The 21,906-nt window shown below is 34.9% G+C and overlaps 1 protein-coding gene and 1 long non-coding RNA gene across 3 annotated transcripts; one reads left to right on the forward strand and one right to left on the reverse strand.

The window, feature by feature from the left end:
- Nucleotides 1-7,757: 7,757 nt before the first annotated feature.
- LOC106754654 lies at nucleotides 7,758-14,034 on the reverse strand. 2 transcript variants are annotated; one of them, XM_014636705.2, is made up of 8 exons: nucleotides 13,535-14,034; nucleotides 12,610-12,780; nucleotides 12,406-12,507; nucleotides 11,603-11,701; nucleotides 10,890-11,021; nucleotides 10,459-10,596; nucleotides 9,976-10,140; nucleotides 7,758-8,253 (listed from the first exon to the last, which is right to left on the reverse strand). In XM_014636705.2, the coding sequence occupies exons 1-8, from the start codon at nucleotides 13,913-13,915 to the stop codon at nucleotides 7,855-7,857; spliced, it is 1,587 nt and encodes a 528-aa protein (XP_014492191.1). In that variant the 5' UTR covers nucleotides 13,916-14,034; the 3' UTR covers nucleotides 7,758-7,854. The 2 variants fall into 2 exon arrangements, with proteins under 2 accessions (XP_014492191.1, XP_014492189.1); XM_014636703.2 differs by having other exon boundaries at nucleotides 9,961-10,140.
- LOC111241168 lies at nucleotides 13,909-16,985 on the forward strand. The gene is made up of 3 exons (XR_002666964.1): nucleotides 13,909-14,040; nucleotides 15,004-15,148; nucleotides 16,940-16,985. It is a non-coding gene; the product is annotated as an uncharacterized LOC111241168 (long non-coding RNA).
- The last annotated feature ends 4,921 nt before the right edge of the window (nucleotides 16,986-21,906 follow it).

The following is a 21,906-nucleotide window of genomic DNA, read 5'->3' on the forward strand; positions in this document are numbered from 1 at the left end:
TTTTGATAAAAATCAAAATTAGCCAATTTATACCATGTATTAATAATATTAGACTCAATCACTAGTTAGGTCCATCCAACATACAACAAATAATGTTTATAAAAAATATCTAATGTAGAGAAGAAATACAAAGAATCACTAAAAAAATATAAAATTCTTATTTTAAACTCAACTTTCCTTTTCGTTATTTAGAAGTAGAAGTTTATATATTTGATGTTTCCAATTTGATGCTTGAAACTATAATATGCTATGCTGATGATGAGATGAAAGGATTGAATGTTCATTTGAATTACAAGCTTGAACTTTATACATTGGATGTTTCTATTAAGATCTTAAATATTTTATTAACTGATATTAGGTAATTAAATAATATGTTAGTTATAATTTAGATATTATTTTAATTTCTGCAGATTTGTGCATCTGTCATTTCTTCAATAGATTAAAAATAGGATTCTGATATGTGTATATATATGATATTCAACTCTTTAAAATAATACATCAGCATTATTCTTTAAACTTTTATGATGGTATGATTCTAGAACTTTGGCTGTTTCTAAGAGTTATATTTCTACTGTTGGCGAATTTATGACCAAGTCAGGTATATCTAACTTTGTCCTTAATCTTTCTATTGTTACTATTGAATAATTGATTCAGGTGCTACTGATCATATGACTTGTGATCCTCATATATTTACTAATTTTTTCTCTAATTGTTCTAAAACTGTTATTATTAATGCCCGGGTCTCATCTCCTATTGAAGGTATAGGTACTATATCCCTCTCACCTTCTTTATCAATTCCAGATGTTTTATTTGTTCCTACATTAAATTGTAATCTTATCTCCGTAAGAGAGTTAACCAAATCACATTCTTATGTTGCCTTGTTTTACCCAACCCATTGTCTTTTTCAAAACATTCATTCAAAGGAGAAGATTGTCAGTGGTAGAGAGAGTGAAGAACTGTATTATCTTGAAAATGTCTCACAACAAAACCATAAAAGAGGGTTGGCTTGTCTTGCGAATGACCAGATACAAGATAAAAACGAAAAAGAAATTTGGTTGTGGCATAAACGGTTGGGACATCCCTCTTTTGGTTATTTAAAAAAAAATATTTCCATCATTATTTCATAAATGCAATATTTCTGATTTTTTTTTTGTGAAACTTGTGTTTTGACAAAAAAACATCGTGTTGTGTTTCCTTTAAACAATAATAAAACTAATTTTCCTTTTTCATTAATTCACACGGATGTTTGGGGTCTTGCCCCACAATCTACACATAATGGAAAAAAATGGTTTATCAATTTTGTTAATGATTGTACTCGGGTAACTTAGGTATATTTGCTTAAACATAAAAGTGATGTGTGTGATGTGGTTCGTTCCTTCTATCATTTGATTGTTACACAATTTAACACATCTATTAAGGTCATTGGATCATACAATTGAGGAGAATATTTTAAGACTGAATTAATAGAGTTCATAAACTCTAAAGGCATCTTGCATCAAATTACATGTCCTTATTCACCACAACAAAATTAAGTGGTTGAGAGGAAAAGTAGACATATATTAGAGGTGACAAGATCAGTTTTGTTAGATGGTAATGTCCCATCTCATTTATGGGGTGAGGTTGTGAGCTCTGCCGTTTATTTAATTAATTGAACCCCTTATAGTGTGCTAACTTCTAAAGGCCTTATGATGTGTTGTCTAATCATTGTATCATTCCTCCCATAGTTTATTTACCACCCCATATTTTTGGATGTGTTATATATGTTCACTTACACCCACATCAACGTACAAAGCTTGAAGAACGAGCGATCAAATGTGTTTTTATTTTTTGGTATGGATCAACTCAAAAAGGCTATCGTGCTTACCATCCACCATCAAAGAAATTTTATATTTCTATGGATGTGACATTTAATGAGCATGAATTTTTTTATGTTGATTCTCCACTTCAGGGAGGCAATGAAAGTGAAGTGCATAATCATGATGTTAGTATATTTGATATCCCAGATATAAAATTATATTATGAAGATAAATTATCATGTGAGGATCATTCTGCAGGAAGTTAGCCAATCCTAAATATGGACACTTCTTTTCTGGATAACATAATGTCTTCTGATAATAACCAATTGGCTCAACCTTCTCCACAAGTTCAACTTGACTCTTCAAAGGTACCTTCTGATCCTATCTCTAATAATACTAATTTAGATGAAATTGATCATGAAATTGATTCTTGTCTGCGTGAGACCACCAGCACACCAAACACTGAGTCTACTACTATTCAATATATTCTTCCACATCGTTCTAACCGTGGTCAAACTCTAGCTAAATATGAACCAGACCTCCAAGCCAAAGTTAAATATCCCATTAGTAAATATGTGTCATCTCACAGGTTATCCCAGCCATATGCATCATTTGTATCTCAATTATCTTCAATTTCTATTCTTAGTAATATATACGAAACTTTGGCAGATCCTAGATGGACCAAAGCAATGGTTGAGGAGATGACAACTTTAGAAAAAAACAACACTTGGGACCTTGTGTCCTTACCAAAAGGGAAGAAAACTGTGGGTTGTCGGAGGTGTTAAGATATGTCAAATATTCTATTAACGGATATTAGGAAATCAAATATTATGTTAGTTATAATCTAGATATTATTTTAATTTATGCAGATTTGTGCACCTATCATTCCTTTAATAGATAAAGAATAATAGGATCCTTATGTGTATATATATGGTACTCTACTCTTTAAAATAATACACCAATATTATTCTTTAAACTTTTTATTAGTTTCCAAGATTTAATATGTGATGCTTCACACTATAGTATGCTATGTTAATGATGAAAGTATTAAATAGGCTTAAGACCTTGATTGTCCCTATTTTCGTTAGGTGTGTTCGATTTGGTCCTAGTTTTTTTTTGTTCAATGTTATCCTAAAGAATTTAATTTATGTTTAATTGAGTCTTTTTTGCAAATGATGTTTAAATAGTTAATAACACAATGTCAAAGTCAACAATAAGTAAATGATGTAAGCTATTTTATCTGACATGGTTGTCTCTCGTCATCTTCATCCTGCCACTTCATCATCTTCCATGTTTTAGAATTTGGGAACCCAACCTCTTTCACCTTCGCCTTCTTCAAAATTTCCCTTCTTTTCCTTCATGCTCTCTAGAACTACATCCACCCCGGTTCCCAACCCCAATCCAATGTCCTCAAAGTCACCATCCGTCACCCCGACATCGATGGCTACCAGCCCTTCTCCTCCAAAATCGCACTGAACTCAAGAAGAGGAACAAGTCCAATCACCCTCGAATAATGGGTTCTTCGCCAATGGGGTTTCATTCTCATTCTTTTATCCATTTTGAGTCTTTACATGTGGGGGACTCTGCTCATTAAGGTCACATTTGAGAGATCCAAATCCAGGAGGTCTGACAAGCAATTAAGCATTTTCTTCGGGTTTTTGGGGCTTTACTCATGCGATCCTTTATGCAAATCAAGTGCTAGTTATATTTGTTTCTTTGTTGTGAATAACCCCCTTGGCTTAGATTTTTGTGAATAGTTGAGATGGTGCGGTAAAGAGTGGATTTGGTAATATGGAGAAATTGGTGGGGAAAATGGGGTTCTTGCCTTTTGATTTTGGAAGCTTTAGGAAGTGGTGCTTGTTGGGGTCTAGTTTGTTGCAGATTGTGGCTTTGAGGCCTAACCTGTAGATTATTGCAAATGGGGATTATCCTTACCCCCATTGAACCACCACCATGTTAGGAATGAACTTCGGTGGCCGAAGCTATTGCAACAAGAAGAAGAAGATTGGGAAGTAGACATAACTCGTCAACCACCAAGATTGGGAAGAAGATTGGTTAACCTCAAACCTCACTCTGGCTTTCACTAAAGTAAAGTAAAAACCCTTAATTTCAAAATTCACCCTCATCAAAAATTGGGTTTCATTAAATAAATGACATTTCTTTCATAAACCACCTTAGTGTGCCTGAAGGGAATCCACGTGGGGTATTAAATGTCATCTCATTAGTCTTCTACACACCTGGACTGTCGGTCGTTAACAATTTAAATGCTGTTTGCAAAAAAGACTAATTGAACATAAACTACATTATTTAGGACAACATTGAAAAAAAAATAAAATTGGGACCAAATCGAACATACCTAACGAAAATAGGAACTATCAGAGACATTAAGCCTATTAAATATGTTGATATGAATTTAAGTTGTTCAAATATTTGATAAATGGTATCTTTATCATTAATTTTATTTTGTTTAAGTGAGTAAATTCTTCCAAATTTGTTTAGTTTTAAGAAAAAATATATTTTTTTAATCAATTAAAACTTCATCTTAATTTTAGTTAGATATTATAAAGTCTAAGGTTAGATTAGGTTATTTTAATACATTAAAATAATACTTTAATACATACCATGATTAGAATTTGTGCAATAAGACATTGACTTATGTTGTAATGGATTAAATATTTAAACCATTAAAACTAAGAATTTATTTAAGTATCATTGATGGTTGTCGTACCCCATGCAAAATTTAATGTGCATTTAAGAATGCAGTATAGACTAGGAAGTGACTCCTAGGTCGTCTCTCAAGGACCAAATGTAGTTCAGGAATTAGGTCTAACACGTAGTGGGGGGGGGGTGGTTATGAAAGGATTGTGAATGCGGATAAACTAAATTAAAACACGGATGCAACAGAAATGTAAAAATGGAATTGCAAACACAGATGTAAAAATGGAATCAAATGCAGAATGAAAATGATTGGTCATTAACTCAATTACTATGCTTTCAATCACATATCAACAACAAGTACACACTACTCTAATCCAAATCCGACACGAATCACCCAACTATGCGAAGGCTAATTTGGTCTTCAAAATTGCAGACTAAGCGAATGCAATGCACAAATTTAATCAGTCATCCATCATGCAGTCTAATCAACTAAGCGAAGATTTGACACCGATTAGGCAACTAAGCGTATACCTAATCGCAGGCACACAACAGATTAAATATTGAGTGAAATCAGAGCAGTAGCATGGCAATTAAAGTGCAAGAGTCTCATGAATAAACTGCTCTAGCCTCTAATCCAGCACAGCTAACCGACTAAGCGAAGGTTAATCATGCTATCATAATCGCGTACTAAGCGAACGCAATACACCTATTCCATTAGATGTGTTCTATACAAATTGATCAACTAAGCGAAGATACAATCACCAATTGGGCAACTAAGCGTATACCCATTGCAAGAACACAGTCAGATTTCATAGAATGTCAGGCAGAGCAGAATAAACACAAGAACAGTCCAAGAAATCTCAAGGAAACAAAGCAATTTTATTAATGACCAACCCAACTAACCTAAACTAAATGACAGTTAAATTATCGCTACCAAACATACTAGACAACATTAAAACAAAATAAAATACAAGACCCCAACAATGTGACAAAAAAATATCTAGCTCAATTAAAATTATTAAGATGCAACACTAAATTAAAGAGATGAAAAACAACTCAACCTCCTATGCAAATTAATTTAAAACAAAAGAAATAAACAAACACAATTTCCTACTAGCAATTTATGTGACCAAGTGCATCTACCAAATGAAATTAAAAGTGCAAATGGCTTGAGAAAGCCTTGGGCCGTGAGCTCCTAGTCCACTCCAACTTCCAAATTCATTTTGTTTTCTTTCTTCAACAACAATTAAATATGTTCTCTTTTTGTCCCATGTGTTACACTCTCCAAAGAAATGCTTCCTTCTACCTTTCTACCATAAAAAACCGTGTCCTACTCTCTCCAACAATGCAAAGTTCGGTAATCATCTTCTCTCAAGATAAATTGTCGAGCTCACTCTCCTCACTTGTTGCAAATGTTGCTTTCCAAACTCCAAAAGTCAAAAAGGTGCTTAAATTGCTTCTACCAATGTGCCATCTAAGCAAAGTCAAAGGAAATAAACCACACAAGACCTCTCTTTCTCGGCAGAATTACTGCACAAAGGCAAAGACCAAAATGGAAACATTCTTTCTATGAAGAGAGTCCAGCTTGTGAAGTACACCAGGTACTGCTTCTTATCTTTCTCCATGGTGAGGACCGAGTTGATTGTTGAGTGTGACATGTCTAGTGCCAACGGTTGGTTTGGTTAAGGATTGTTGAGAACGAGGAGGATTGTGACTTTCTAACCTGTTGAAACATAGTCTTACACTCTTCAATCCAAGCGTAGCTATGAGCTCCCTTTAGCTTCTTAAAGAGGGACCTTGCCTTTTATGCTGAGCATGGCAGAAAACGAGAGAGTGAGACAAGTTTGTTGTTCAAACTCTGGACTTCCTTAAGGTTGGTTTGGCTCCTCACGTTGAGTATGGCCTCACACTTTTTTAAATTAGCCTTTATTCCTCTTTGGGTCATCATGAAACCCATGATTTTGTCGCCATCTAAATTGAAAAATCATTTTTTTTTGCATTAAATCTCATGACATGGTAACATACTTTGTCGAAGAAGACTTGTAGGTGTGTCAAATGGTCGGTTGCAACCTTGGATTTCAAGACCATATCATTTATGTAGATGTTCGTTATCTTTCTAATGAGATTGACAAACACCTTTTCTATCAAGTGCTGATAAGGTACACTTGTATTTTTTAACCTGAAGGGATGACAAAAGTTGGCTCCCTCTGTCATGAAGGTCGTCTTCTCCTCATTGGGTGGGTATATACAAATTTGGTTGTACCCTGAGTATGCGTCCATAAAACTCAATAACTCATACCTTATTGTGCTATCCACAATCTTATCAATATTGGTAGTAGATATCTGTCTTTGAAACATTCTTTGTTGTGATATGTGCAGTCAAAACACATATGTCATTTGTCATTGGTAGCATATATTAATCACAAAATGACTTAAAAGAGTTTATTGATATCCTCACATAACTAAGTTAACTCATTGTTCACTCTTTTTTTTCAATCCATTAACTAATAGCTTATCTGATTTTTAACATTCCTTGTTACCATCTTTATTCATTTTAATCCAATATAAATATGAACATCAAATAATATCTAAACTAATCTACAAATCTTAAATAATATTGTTAATAAAATTAATTTAAATTTAATTTGATTATAAGTTGAGTAAATTTCACATATACTTATTATTACATAAAAGTTGTTCTTACATATTATATTGACATGAACAGAAGAGTAGAGAAAAAAATAAATAAAAATCACAAATTAAGTTTAATTCATTGAATTGATTTATTTAATCTTTTAAATATGATGATATATTTTCCCTTGTTAACTCTTTTTGATAACTTTCACACACTTACTATTAAGATTTTATTGGTTTTGATGAACTATCATATTTCTAATGAAGGGTTGTGATTGTTTTAGATATTTTTATCTGTTAAGTACGTCAACACACTAATAACCATATCATAACTTCATATTTTTCAAATTATAAAGAATTAATTCAACCCAATTTACAAGCTTGATTGAGTTGGATAAGATTGTAACTTAATTTCTAATATATTCTAAAAAGGAGTACAACACAATCCAAGTTAGTTTTTAACTAGTTGAACACAAGAAAAATTGAGTAATAACTCATTTCATCAATCCATATCTTATTTTGAAACACTCAAGACATTGGATTAATTAAAACATGCTAAAATTTATATTTTTGGTTTTCATAGTATAATTATTAGCATTTAATGAATCTTAATCAATGGTGAAAATGTTATAAAAGAATGCATTGCTTAAACATTTGTACTTGTAAATGTAAAGATAAACACTTGTACATTTAGATTTTATACATGTGTAAATGATAAGATCAAAATTACAAGAATAAAAGAGTTAGCTTGAACTATGCCTCCAAGTCAAATCCCTCTCCCGTAAAATTTTGACAACAATTTATTACCACCACCACATAGTAACAAATTACCAGAATCAATTCTACTTTTTAATAGAACCCTATCAATCAACAAGCTCTCAGTTGATGATTGAAAACTATACTCAAGAGGTTCGCAATAATTTGATCTCACTGTTGAAGTCTTCACATTTTTTTCGAACTTTTTTATGTATTGTTGAATATCTTGTTGAATTGCGGAGGTTTCGGATGGTTTCTGTGAAAAGGAAAAGCAGGGTTTGGAACCAGTTTCTGTGCTGTCAGTGGTTGAACTGACTTGACCATGAAAAGCTCCCACAGAATCATTGTTGGCAGGAGATTGTGAAATACCATGATGAATATTCATCGATTGTCCTCGAGTGCCCGATTCCTGTGAAAATGATGCAACACTATTCATGATCTCCCTTAGGAGTGTACAAGACCAGGACAGAATTTGTAACAACTTCAATCAATTCAAAAACAGGTTTACTTCACCCAACACATTTTTCGAGGCTTTTCTTGTCATAAAACTTTTTACATTCAATGGAAGGGAAAAATAAGGAATTGGAATCATTATTAGCACGTGACCACATCATCATTGAAAGTTGAAGTAAGAGCACTCCATAGATTAGAAAACATTCCTCTTAGCAATATTTGTAAAAAGATATTCCCTAACAAGCACATTTGAGAAGAGTTTATAGTAAGCTAGTAAAAAGGCATCTTTTCCACTCCTAACAATCAATTTTCTTCCTGCCTTTTGGTTCCTATTCTCAGAGCATAGGCAAATGACTAGAACTGGCAACTTCCTTACAGCCAATTATTTTGAACCAACATAGAAGTCAAGTTGTTATTGGTTCCAGCCTTCTTAATGCAACAGAAAATCAAAAAAATTGGAAGGTTACTATCCCACTGGGTGAGAGATTAGCTGCATGGCTTAAATGCCATCATGCAGCTAGTTAAAGACCAAATATTTTAAGATATTGTTAACCATGAAATCCATTTTAGCAACTTCGTCCAACTTTCTTGCCCTTTTCACAGCACTGAAAATCATTCAATCTATCTCTAATTAGTGTCACACTGGTAGATCTTCCTCTAAAATCATTTCCTATCATGATCTTTTTTGTGTGGTCAGAAACACATCTTAACATTGTCATTTGTTATTACCAATTTTCCTTCTTGTGTCCCTTGCAGAAGAAAAATCTTATAAAACAACAATCAACCATTTTCCCTATTGAACAAACAATGTCAAAATGTATAATGTATAGTGAAACCATTGACCTCAAATTTTCTTAGTGGTTTGAACTGCAGTTTTTTTCTTCCTCTTCTGGTTCCCCTTACCTCTACCAATACGGCTACCCTTGTTAAACTATTATCCTCTGTAGGGCATATACGAGTTTATACAAGTTTCTTTCAATAGGCGATACTTTTAACTTTCTAATGCATTCCTGCAATAGGCGTCAATTATTAAATTTTTATTTTGTAGAAGATCTACCCTAACAAGCCATTTGACAAGAGATGAATAAAAGTCAAAAGGCATCTTCCACTGCTATTAACCACTTTCTTCTGCCTGCCTTCCATTTTCTCACTCTTGAGTGATAACTAAAACTTGCAATATACTTTAGCCAAATTATTCTGAACCATCATAGAAGCCAAGTTTTTCATTCCCAGCTCTTCACTTCCTACCAGGTTGAGAAAAATTTTACCGGCACACAATTAAGTAGCCTTGAAGTTATTATAGGTCTAATATCAACATCAAAAAGCAAATAGTAAAAAATATAAATCATCAAACAAGAAACATAGCTTATCAGTGTACATTACTTGCCTCTAATGAGAATGCATATACTTTAGACCCCATTTTCAGGTGACAATAAGCATGATAGTATCCCACCTTTAATTAGTTAATATTTCCATACTAATGCCTTTAAGACACCAAGATAACCGAAGGTTTCAAGTATTATAATGGAATAAGATTAAAAATATATTATTTAAGAACTTTATTAGGGATTTAGGAAACAAATTATGCGAGAAAGTAATCTTGAGAGACCTGTTAATCATTGAGGAATGTAATGAAAGTACAAACTGAAGCATGAGGACTTGCCTCGGTTAAACATACATGGATGCCAGATGGAGTAGGTGGACCAACCAAATTGAGTGAGGGATCCTCTTGGGATGAAAAGTCAGAACTATCAAAAGTTGATAGCGAGACACACTCATCAAAATAAGCTTTGGCATCTTCTGCAAGACGTTTTGACATCCTCCTTCTTTCAAAGCTAGACGACTGTGAAAAAGTTTTTGGTTCATTAAAATGGAAATGGAGCAGAATTAAATACAAAAAAAAAATGCACAACTGCACAAATATCTATAGCAACAGCTATACTATCATCATCTTCATCCCACAGCTGTGAGATTAATGAGTTAAAATATTTCAAGTAAGGTTTATGATTTAAGCAAATCTTTCCTTTCTACATATATAATGATAAAATAAGTTCCATGTACAATACAAAACACGTGCTATAATGGGCAAAGAATTTAAGAATCACACATGACAAGTTTGAAAAGTTGCATTAGAATAAACAAATGCCTAAATATGACATACTTTTCTTGCTGTACGAGATTTTTGTACAATAGGGTTCTTGGGAGATGGAAGAACTTCTCTCAAGATTCTATCCAGTTCCCGCTCACGGTGCTCTTCAATGGCCAGTTCTGCTCGAAGATTTCTAGCTCGCTGCTGGGACTGTAAGTATGATAAGGTCTTCTTAGAGTGAAACTAAAAATAGACGAGACTATAATCCTAATACACAATATAAACTCTAAAACAAAGGGCAAGACTGAAATTTGATCTTGAGAGAGGAATGGAATTGGTGGCTCATTTGAGAGTTCCCACATAAAAACACAAAAGAGCTTCAGAAACAAAACATGTTCTTGGGCAACAATGATACCAACCCTCAAGCTCAACTATGAGATGAGCAACAACAAAGAAAGAAAAGTTAACCAGGCTCCATTTACAAGTATCGAATGGAACATCACCTCTTCATGCTTTTTGGCATACTCTTTTCTAATCTCCAAAACCAATTCTATTGCACCAGGATTTACCAAGTCAGGAGGAATATCAGCCACATTACTAACAGAGATGGCAGTAACATTTCTCTTTTGGATAGCCTAAAACCCAGAGTTAGAAACAAGTTAGAACATAGCATAATACTTCCTTTTACAATTATATCGACAATAAATAACACTCTGACTTTGTAAGTTGTGTTGTGATGAGCAACCAGAAATTTTGAACACAAACTATAAAGAAAGAAATGATGTTAGTAAGCACTTCCCTAGAAATATAAATGAAAATCACAAGAAATGTATCAATTGAGAAAAGTCATGTAAAATGTCATGTCACGTTCCTGGACGAGTTGAACTTTCAACTTTGAAAACGCAGTGAAACTAGAAGAGGTTGTCCTCAATTTTTTCGTCTGGGGCAATTTATGATTTATTTGCAGAGAATAAACTGCCATGCCATGCTTCTTGGATAGCAATTACTTAAGACTAGTAGCTCTTGAACCCAACCTTTTCCTTTCACAGCTCTATAAATGTTAATAATATACAATTGTAATTATTAGTATGAGACACACAAACACATACTCATGAATAGTGGAATATTGTATTAATCACGCTAAGCTAAATCAATTCAAACAGTGGCAGTTGACTTAAAACCAACAATGAGAAAGATAGGAGTTTATGAAACATACACTTTCAAGTTCAATTTGAATCTCAGAAATAGCACGCCTCACTTCAGAACGAACTGTTTCATATATATCACTGGCTTCCGGCAGATCTCCTTGTACTGACTACAGAAGTCAAGACCCAAATATACCAAAAGTTATCGAATTGTCATCAAGAACAATTATTCATTTTATGCAGTCTTTATATCATATAAGCATTAAAGTTTCTCCCTAGGAGAATAATTTCTCATGCATTGAAATCTCCTATTCGTGGGAAACAAAATCTACATCAGTGAAGGTGTGGCATCAAGTTTTTAAGCACACATGACAAAAAACTATGAATGACTTTGTATCATTTTTAATGGTAGGAGGAATGAAATGGAATAAAACCACTATAATATTGTTCATATACACTGATAGAATGGATTATAATTTATAAACAAAAGAGTTGGTTCTACGTTGGAAGGGAACAAAAACAGAGGCAACAAACGGTGAAAAACTGCAATCAATTCTGCTTGGTTCCTTTCAATTTCACCATATTTTGAAGAGTAAACCTCTAAATTATTAGACCAGAGTTACACATATCACCACATGTCCTGAAATTTTTTATTTCCAAATCAGTTTTTCAAAGAACTAGAACGATACCATAACAGTCCTCCAATGATTCTATTAAGCAAGTAGGCCCTAGAGACAAAAGATCTCTAGGGAACTTCTGTGCAAGCTAGTAACTTTGAAGGATCAACTTGACGGTTTATCAATAATAGTTAATACTATTCTATTCTGGTCCTTTCAATCAATCCAAACATACATTGCACGCTTTGTTACCTCACCTTCATCTGTTCAAAAACTGCTTTTATAGTTTTCTCATCAGAACCAAATCCAGAGCTTGCTGTTGATGCTTCTTCATCACAGGTTTGAGTTTGCAAATCAGACTACAAACAAACAAAATGACCATTGAAAAAATAAGTAAATTTTTCCTGGACTTGATGTTTCCAATACGCTACAAAACCCCACCAGCAATGGAAGGAACTAACCAAAGTGGCAGCAAAACAATCTGAGACCTCAATAGATGAATGCCGACTAGACCATGTGTGCAAATCCTTCACTTGATCAGTCACACCATTCTCACTTCTTCCCACCAAATCACCTTTTCTATTACTCCCCACTAACTTCAAATCATTCCCTTCTTTACATTCAACCTCGCTCTACACAAAAAAGCAACAAATGTGCAAATAAGTTCTATTTCTCGTAAACCTTTCTTTCATTTTAGTTTTTGGTCTGCATCATGAATATTGTTAGAGATATAAATACAAAAAAAAAAAACAAACAAACAAACAGTAGTCAATATTACATTGAAAAGCTACAATAGCACTTACTTAAGAAACTAATTTTACCTCTTACACCAGGCTTGTTGTTATCTGACAGATGGAATTACGAGCCCCAAATTTCTCAACACAAATTTGGGGTTTCAAAAACATGTAATGATATTATAGACACAAACAAACAAAACTTTCATTCCTCAATTTACATTATGCTACATTTTTTTTTTTTCAAACAACAAGTATCAATAAAATTTGTGTTCCTTTCTTCAATTTGCATTTTCAATTCTCTATTTTAAAATAAACACTCGCTCAGACTTTACTTACCAGCCTCATGTACATGAAAAAAAAAAAATAGAGGTTTAGTAATCTATTTTAAAAAATTACATTTATTTCTTATATTATAATTAAATCATTATTTAGAACCTATATATTTTTGGACTAAACAAAATAAAATAAATAAATCAAATGCAAAATTGATAATTAATAATTATACCACAATTGCGATTTTCATAAGGAACAATCCAGTATCTTTATCTTAAACTAAGAGACTACAATTGCATTTAAATCCTAAAGCAATTAACAGTTTTAATGGTAATTAGAGACTTGTAATTAAAGACTAGTTCAACGCATCAAACACCTCAGAAGTAGAGTAGTTCAGATGCCTCCTTGAAACCGGGCACTGCGAAGAGGACCGCGTCCGTCGACCCGGTTCTGCTCTGGAAAGAGCCCGACCTGATTCCCTGCGCGCCGGTTCGGCACTTCGCGCCGCTCCACGCGCCGTGGAAGTTTCTAGAACAGTTTTCGCAGACTGCGTTTCGTCGAAAAGAGGATTATCCCTCTTGTTGAGGAACTCGGTGGAAATGTCCGAACTACCCCTAGCGAACGCGCTGACGCTCCTTGACCTGCGAGGGGGGTTGGGAGCTCTAGTGGAGGATCTGCCAGAGGAAGAAGAGGCGTTGGAAGGAGCAGAGGATTGGGTTCCTCTTCGCGAAGAGGATTTGAAAGCTGCAACTGCCATTGAAGAAAGTTCAGAGAGAAAGTGTGAGAAAATGAGAGAAAATATTAACGGATTTTAGAAAGGGAACGGTGCGAAAATTGCATCTGCATTCATCTTCGTCTTCGATTCGGATTCTGCAATTCAAGGTTTTTATTTTATTACTATCATTTATTTTATATTTTGTTAATTTTTCTTCTTATTATATTATTTTTAACGTTTTTTATTGTTTGTGTGGCCTTTTAACTGAATCTAGAGTTACTCAAGAAAGTTTTATTGATTATCAAGGATCAAATGTTGTTTTAAGAAACCAAGGGTTTAATAATTATTTAAGGATAGGTTTAGTCGTAAAGAAAGAAAATAGATGAAAAAAAAAATAAAATAGGTCCAATAATAAAATAAAAGGTTAAATATCTTTTTTCGTCCCTTAATTATCACATGATTTTGGTTTTAGTCTCTCCTTTTTAGTCTTCATAATTTTGAAACTCTTACTATTAGTCCGTCCTTAAAATTGGATGGTGTTAACTTTTTTTAATCGTGGCAAACGGCGATGCCACGTTACTTTTCTCTCTCTCTCTTCCACGTTGTTTTTTTTTTGTTTTCACAAATAAACAGTTGACCCTAACTTTATGGAAAACGTTACTTTAACAACGTTTTTTGACAACGTTTTTGACAACGTCAGGTGGCGTTGTCTCATTGGCTGATGTATTGAATTTTTAAAACGTGTGTAATTGATTTAGTAAAGGCATTTTGGGAAGATGGAAATTGGGGTATAGTGTTCGCGCTCTCTTCAGAAATTGGTTTCGTCTCTGAAAAATCGAAACCTTCTCTCATCTCTCAACTGAACAAAAAACCTTTGTCTCTGAAAAACGCAACCCTCATATTTTCTCATCTGTTGTTGAAAAAGTCTGGCAACGATATCTCTGTGAAAATAACGCAGTGACTGAAAAAGGTATCGGTTTATCCGTTGAAGGCTGGATTTTTAGGCGAAGTGTGGCTTTTTCGTAACCGTTGAACGGAGACGTTTCGAACGGAGAGGTGTTTTTGTTTTCTTTTTTGTTCGTTTAGTTCTTTGATTCTTTGCCTTTATTGTGCGTTTCTTTTTCGTTTAGGTGTTGTGTACGGTGGTTCAAAACTCTGAAAGTTCAAAACTCTGAAAGGTTACGTTTCTTCGCTATTGACGTTGCGGGGTTGGTTATTGGGTGGTCGCTTTTTATGGAAAGTTGAAGGTGGATTGAAGCGAAGTCTAGGGCAAAGGTGTGGACAATATTCCCTTCTAAGAAATTTGTTCTTTGAAGCATGATATTGTTTGTAGAAATTTTGTATTTAGAGGAGTCAATGCTTTCTATTTAACCAAATGTTACTGTTTGTACTTTTTCTTTGATGGGTTTGAGTGGTTTTTGTTTATCCCCTTCTGTGTTCGTTAGTTTGATTGAATCTTGTGGTGAATTCTGCCTTTGGGTTTGTTTGGGTGCCGGAAATTGTGATAAAGGTTGTTTCTTTTGAGGAAGGGCATGGAAAAAAACTGCATTGTGAATCAATTTCATGGAGGGTGAATTTGAGGCCAAGTTGTGTTGCGTGGTACTGTGTTTGTGAAGGGTTTGATTGTGTTTGAAATTTCTTTTGAGGATAAAAGTTTTGGATTTTTGGGTTTGAGCATTGATAAAAGTTAAATTGGAAACCTTTTAAAGACTCTGATTTCCACTGTTTTTTGGACCAATTACATTCATCCATTGTTTTTGGATAAAACAGTGAATAAAGATTAGATGCATACTTAGGCTTAGTTATTCAGTTTGTGCTATAATATTTAAGACTTAAACTTTTATTTTTATGAAGTGCATTGAACTTAACATTATCTCCTTTCGTAATGTATGATAGGTTAAGATTTCATTGACGATACAACTAAAAATGGTACCATGCAAAAGCAATTTAAGTAGAACTTGAAGTTTTGTGCTTTGATAGTTGTTTTTGAGCATTGACTTTTGAATTGATTGTGATAAATTTGAATTCGTTAACCAAATGAGGGCTTAGATGGATGCCTCATATATTAACCAAATGAACTCGTTACTGAAATTGACACATCAAAACCGCATTTTTAGAACTCCGTTTAAGTTTTGTTTACGAATTGATGATTTTATACAGTTGAACCTTAACTTGTTGAAACTCCTGGTCCGTAGATGGATTCCCCACCATCAATCCTTTAGAGTTAGGCAACAGTTGGTTCCTTTTCATGTGCAGGATGTGGTGATGAGTTTTAGGGTTTGGGGTGGGTGGACTAGAGGTACCTTCAGATGATTCAATTGTGGGTAAAGTAGGTTTACATTTGTCTGATTGTAGAAAAACATCATTGAAAGAGCTATTGAAGGTGTTTAATGTGCTTGTAGATAATGATGATGTTGATGTGGATGATGTTTGTCGATTGTACATATTAATTTGTTTAGTGGTTTTCTTTTTTCCTAGGAAGACAAAAACCATTTAAATGGACTTTGTGAAATAATATCCTTCTGCTCCTCAGTCAAAATTCCATTCAAACCACCAATCATCTTTGTTTTCATTGAATGTCGAACAAACAACTGCATCAAAAAATCAAATCATGCATAAATAAGATATTCAAGGACGTAACCAAATAAAGCAACCAATTATATAATCAAAGCAGCCCATAAGACACTGCACATTCAAGTCCTTATAGCATAAAACATCAATTAGCGTGTAGGGTAATTTAGTAGCCCTAGCTTAAAAGGCAAGTCTTAGATCTCTTGCAAAGCCAGCAAGTAAAATACACGATTCCATAACCAGTTTGGCCATCAAAAGTTAAACAAAAATCATTAAAGTCCATACACATTTCGTTTCCCTATTCAACATTATATCTGTCTGATGAGTCGATATTTTATTGATTTCACTTAGTTTATTGTGTTAGAATTAATCAGGGAATTGTGTTTAATTGTCTGATATTTTCCCGTTTTTCCTAATTATGCTTAATTTGACCGGAAATTCTAATTTTAATTAATTTGAATTTTCTAAGCTAATTATTTGCATTATTATTTTCAGGAAAATTTTGGAAATACAATTTGGAGCATTGGGAAGGAGACATAATAAATTTCAAGACTCTTCAATTAAACATTTTAAATTTTAGTTATATTGTAATTTAATTGTTTAAACTTTTTGGACAAACTTTTGCACATTGGGCCATTAAAATTTGTGATGGGCCCAAAAGTCTAAGACACTTGTCAACCTAGGGTTTCCTTTAGGATGGACCTCACCCTTACATTGGATGACACTTGGCCCTAGGGAAAGGTGTGGAGCCGTCACTTTACAGAGGACTCACTCTCTCTCGGCAATTTCTTAAAGAAAGGAGGCTGCAACGTTTTCAATTTTATTTTGAAAATCATGTCTTTGCATTTGGATTATGGTTGAATGAATTGTTCCATGTTTAATTCATTTGCTGAATTCACTTTTTTTGTTTTTCCATTTGGTTTCACATACTTGGTTAAGGTTTCCATCTATCAATGTCACACGCTGATTTCAAGAAAATGAAGTGGAGGGATGTGACGTCCTATCTTGGGCTGCACACGGTAATCAATTTGCTTTTTACTTAGGAGAAAACAAGTGGCATTCATGGCTGCAGCTCTCTTGGAGAATCACATTTCCATTTCTTCCTAGTTGACCCATTCGGTCATGTTGCAAAGATAGTTAGTTTTTTTTCTTTTTCTTATTGTTGGAATCAAAAGAGATTAGGTAGAGACTGAGTGATGGGACGCATGGTGTGGCTAGCAAATGAATTTCTTTTGCCTTTATTGTCTTGAGATTGAAGAATAGATTAGTTTTTGGTGATGGGAGTTGGTGGAAAGCAGTGTTACCGCATAGGGAATTGTTTCCCAATTGAAAAGTTCATTTTTCCTTGCTTCAGACATAGCACACGGCCTGCAACATTTGTTAATTTCTAATTGAAATTTTATTCACTTTGCTTTGACCATGAGCTTGAGGTGCTGATGTGTTCGCTGGAAGAACTTAACGACCATTGCTTTTTAATTTCTTTCTTTTAGGAAGTGAATGCATTTTCAATTTAAATGGGGTTTACGTCCAGTAAAGGTCCTTCCATTGGTTTTGCCTACTTTATTTTAATGCTTCCACCGAGAGTTTTATATATATATATATGGAATTGATTTCAGGTTTATTTATCTAATGTGATTTTAACTTTTCAAGCATTTTTTGTTTATTGTTTTCATGATGGATAACATTTTATTTTTTAGCTTTAGTGTTGCATCTTTATAGTTTTAATTATGTCTGGATATCTGTCTCTTGCAGTGTTAGGTTTAGCATTTTATTTTACTTTAATATTTTCTATCTTATTCGGTTGTGTTTAATTTCCACGCATTTTAATTGAGCTTAATTCTCGTCTCAAACACCTTCAACCCCCCCCCCCCCACTATGTGTTAGACCTGATTCTGAACCGTAGTTGGTCCTTGTGAGACGACCTAGGAGTCACTTCCTAGCTATACTGCATCTCATATGCAATCAAATTTGATTGGGTGACGACACCCATCATTGTCCACGCATAATCACACACCAAATAAATAAATAAATAAATATATATATATATATATATATATATATATATATATTGAATTCTTTAATACTTAAAAAAACATGAAAATATATTTGTATAGAAATATAAACCACAACATATAGAAATCTATTTCTATATAAGATATATGAGAAATATGAATAACTTATACAAAGTGTCACTGGACTAAACCACAACATAAAAATCGTCACTCTACTAAGTTCCAGTAAAACAGAGAAGCCCCAAAACAGAGAAGCCCCAAAAAATCGTCACTGTACTAACTTACACAATATGAAAATACAATTTTTTTTTCATGTAATAAGTTCCATGAAAACAGAGAAGCCCCAAAAAACCACAACCCATCAGGACACAACACAAAGCTTCAATATAACCAAGAATGAAGTACATACCTTGTTAGTAGAAGCAGTGTCAGGGGTCGAAGCCATTCCTCAAAATAGTCAAGAAAGATACACAAACCAACTTCTCAGGGGTCGAAGCCCTTCCACCGACAACGGTTAAACCACACCACCACCTTCGCAAACAAACCAACAACACAACAACACAAAATGAAATCAAAATCAAACACACAAAATGAAATCAAAATCAAGAAACCTGAAAATGTAACATCGACAACAGAGTGCGAAGGACAACGACAGCGAACAACAGTAGTGGAACAGAGAGACAACGGTTGTGCGAGTGCGACAGAGAGAGAACGACTTCTGGGATGGAGAAGGACGAGTGCGAAGGAGACAGATCCAAAATTCCAAAATGTTGAACCCTACATTGAGCATCGCCTCTTCTGGAAAGAGGATTTGGGAAAAAAAAAGAAACGGAGCATTTTGGGGATTTCAACCAAAACACATTTTCTTAGTAAAAAGTTTAAAATCAACACCAACCAATGACAATGCGCCACGTGGCGTTGTCAAAGCTGTTGTCAAAAAACGGTTGTTAAGATATCGCTACCCTAACTTTATCTTTCTGTACAAATAAAACTGAACAAAACAAAGCTAAACGTCGATCTTTGATCCAAACGATTATTGTAGCATCTTCCGATATCCTTCGACGATTATTGTAGCATCTTCCGGCACGCAGAGTGAGTGACTGTCATTATTCTTCAATTTATTGCTCCCAATGAAACGTGGGTACCTGGAATCTCCTTCGACCTCGGTAGGTCCACCTCAATCCAAAGCTAGGCATGATCCTCAAGGTGGTGCAAATTTTCTTGAGGATGAAAGCACGGAGATTTTTGCTCGGAAAGTAGTTGATCATTGCAGTGCAAGGTCCAACCAGACTTTGGAAGAACGGGAGGCCAGTCCAATAATTCATTTGAAGCTCAATAACTGGATTAAGAGCATTTTAATTCAGCTTTATGCTCGTCGAGGAGATGCAGTACTTGATCTAGCTTGTGGTATAAGGGTGGTGATCTTATCAAATGGGACAACACCAAAGTTGGATATTATGTTGGTATTGACAAGAAACATCATAAGAAAAAGTAACAGTGAAAGCGAAAGAAGAAGAAGAAGAAAAATAAAAGAAAAGAAAAGAAAGTGGTTACGATTTCCTTATTGTAATACATCATAAGAAATCCTAACTTCAAATTGGAAAAGAAAGCACCGACGTCTCTTCCGATTTCAACCCTCTCCGCCACCACCCTAACCCTAACCGCCACCACCACCACCACCCTATCCCGAACCTAACTCTCAACCAAAACCTCCAAACCCAAACCTTAACAGTTCCCTATAAAAGACCCTTCCTCTGCAAATCCCTAACCCTCAACAGATTTCCAAAATCGCGTCACGCCACCGCTCCCTCCTCCACCACCACCACCGCCGCCACTTGGGTATCGTCCGTCGTCTCCCTCTGCTGCTGCCTACGCCTCTTCATCTTCTTATCCCTCCCCTTCTTCTACTTCCTTGTCTCCTACCTTACAAACTCCTTCATCCTTGATTTCCTCGCCGTGTTCTTCTTCTTCGTCGCGCTCTTCTTCTCGCTCAGCCTCGCCCTACCGCGAATCCCCTCCATCCGCTTCTTCCTCAAGCCCGAGGCCCAGCCTAAGCTGAAGCTACACGTGTTCTATGCCCGCCTGGCCCAGCCCGAGTTTCAATTCTGCGTGGTTGCGTACCCGAACGACGACGTTTACGAGGGGGAGTTTAGAAGAGGGAAGTGTTGACTATAGTGAATCAAGTTGGAAGAAGAAAAAGCATTTATTACGCTGCTTCAAGTTATCAAGCAATTAGAAAGCTTTGTTCAAAGCTTGAAAATGCCCAACTCAATATTCCTCATCTTTGAGTTGAGAGAAGCTGCTTACACAATCCACTCCCTGTAGTTCCTTTCACTAGGATTTGGTAATTTTTCATTCTTCTCAGTAAAAGGACCAGACCTAGAAATATTTTGGGCTAAGGTGCACCATCTTTGGAATCGTCAAAAGTACAGGGAAGAGAGAAATTATGGGTACGCGTTTACAGAATCATGGCAGAGAAATTGACATGGCAATCATTTAATCTCATCAATAAAAAAAGCAACGTGGAAGAGAGAGAGAAAAGCAACGTGGCATCGTCGTTTGCCACGTCTAAAAAAGTTAAAATTGTTCAATTTTAAGGACTAATAAGAAGAGTTTCAAAATTATGATGACTAAAAATCATCGATGTTTCGAGTAGGGACTAAAACCAAAATCGTGTGATAGTTAAGGGACGAAAAACATATTTAACCCTAAAATAAAATATAGGTTTAATGTCTCTTTACGTTCCAACTTTTGTCCTAAATCTTAAATAAGTTTCCTTCATTTTCGGCGTCTCGATTGAGTCTTTATTTTTGTAAAATTGAAATAATTAGAGGTCTTCCATCAAATTGGACAAACGACACGGCTAGTTAAGTTTGGATTACATGTTATGGTTAGTGTATTATTTTAAATGGCATGACAGTTTATACATCATTAACGTGTATTTTGTAATTTCTAAATTAAAATATTAAGGATAAATTGGAAAAAAGAAATTAAAGGCAGTCCCTTTCTTTTCTCTGCAATTGATGAATGCAAAATTAGGGTTCGTGAGAGAAAGTTGAAGGAGGCGGAGTTGACGAAGGTGTTGAAGTAGGCGTTGGAGGATTTTCTGGCGAGCTGGTCCTCGAGATCAGCAAAGTGTTCTGAGAGGTTGTTGTGGAAGAGCGGGATGAAGGAGGTGTGCTTGGAGGCAAGGAGGTTGAGGTAGAAGTTCTTAAGGAGCACGTGGGAGGGCTCGGTGGTGTCCTGGAAGGCGTAAATGCAGTAGTCGCTAGTGAAGGAAGTGAAAGGCATGAAACAACAATGTTACGTGGGTCAGGCATTTCAGCCCAATTAAGCTTTTCAAATGCAGCAAACACAACCCAACCACAGGAACAAATCGCCTCCCCCCTCAAGCTCACAGCGCAACAGCGACCGACAACCGGCAACCTACTCACTCACGAGCAACGAAGC

Source organism: Vigna radiata, unplaced genomic scaffold, assembly GCF_000741045.1.
Source record: "Vigna radiata var. radiata cultivar VC1973A unplaced genomic scaffold, Vradiata_ver6 scaffold_209, whole genome shotgun sequence".
NCBI lineage: Eukaryota > Viridiplantae > Streptophyta > Magnoliopsida > Fabales > Fabaceae > Vigna > Vigna radiata.

Excerpts from the sequence above, each read along its gene's own strand:
- LOC106754654 (XM_014636703.2), bottom strand. The coding sequence starts at position 13,915 with ATGGCAGTTGCAGCTTTCAAATCCTCTTCGCGAAGAGGAACCCAATCC. Across the intron at positions 12,781-13,534 it reads TGAACTACTCTACTTCTGAG|AGCGAGGTTGAATGTAAAGA; the intron begins GTGTTTGATGCG and ends TTTTTTGTGTAG. Across the intron at positions 12,508-12,609 it reads ATTGTTTTGCTGCCACTTTG|TCTGATTTGCAAACTCAAAC; the intron begins GTTAGTTCCTTC and ends GTTTGTTTGTAG.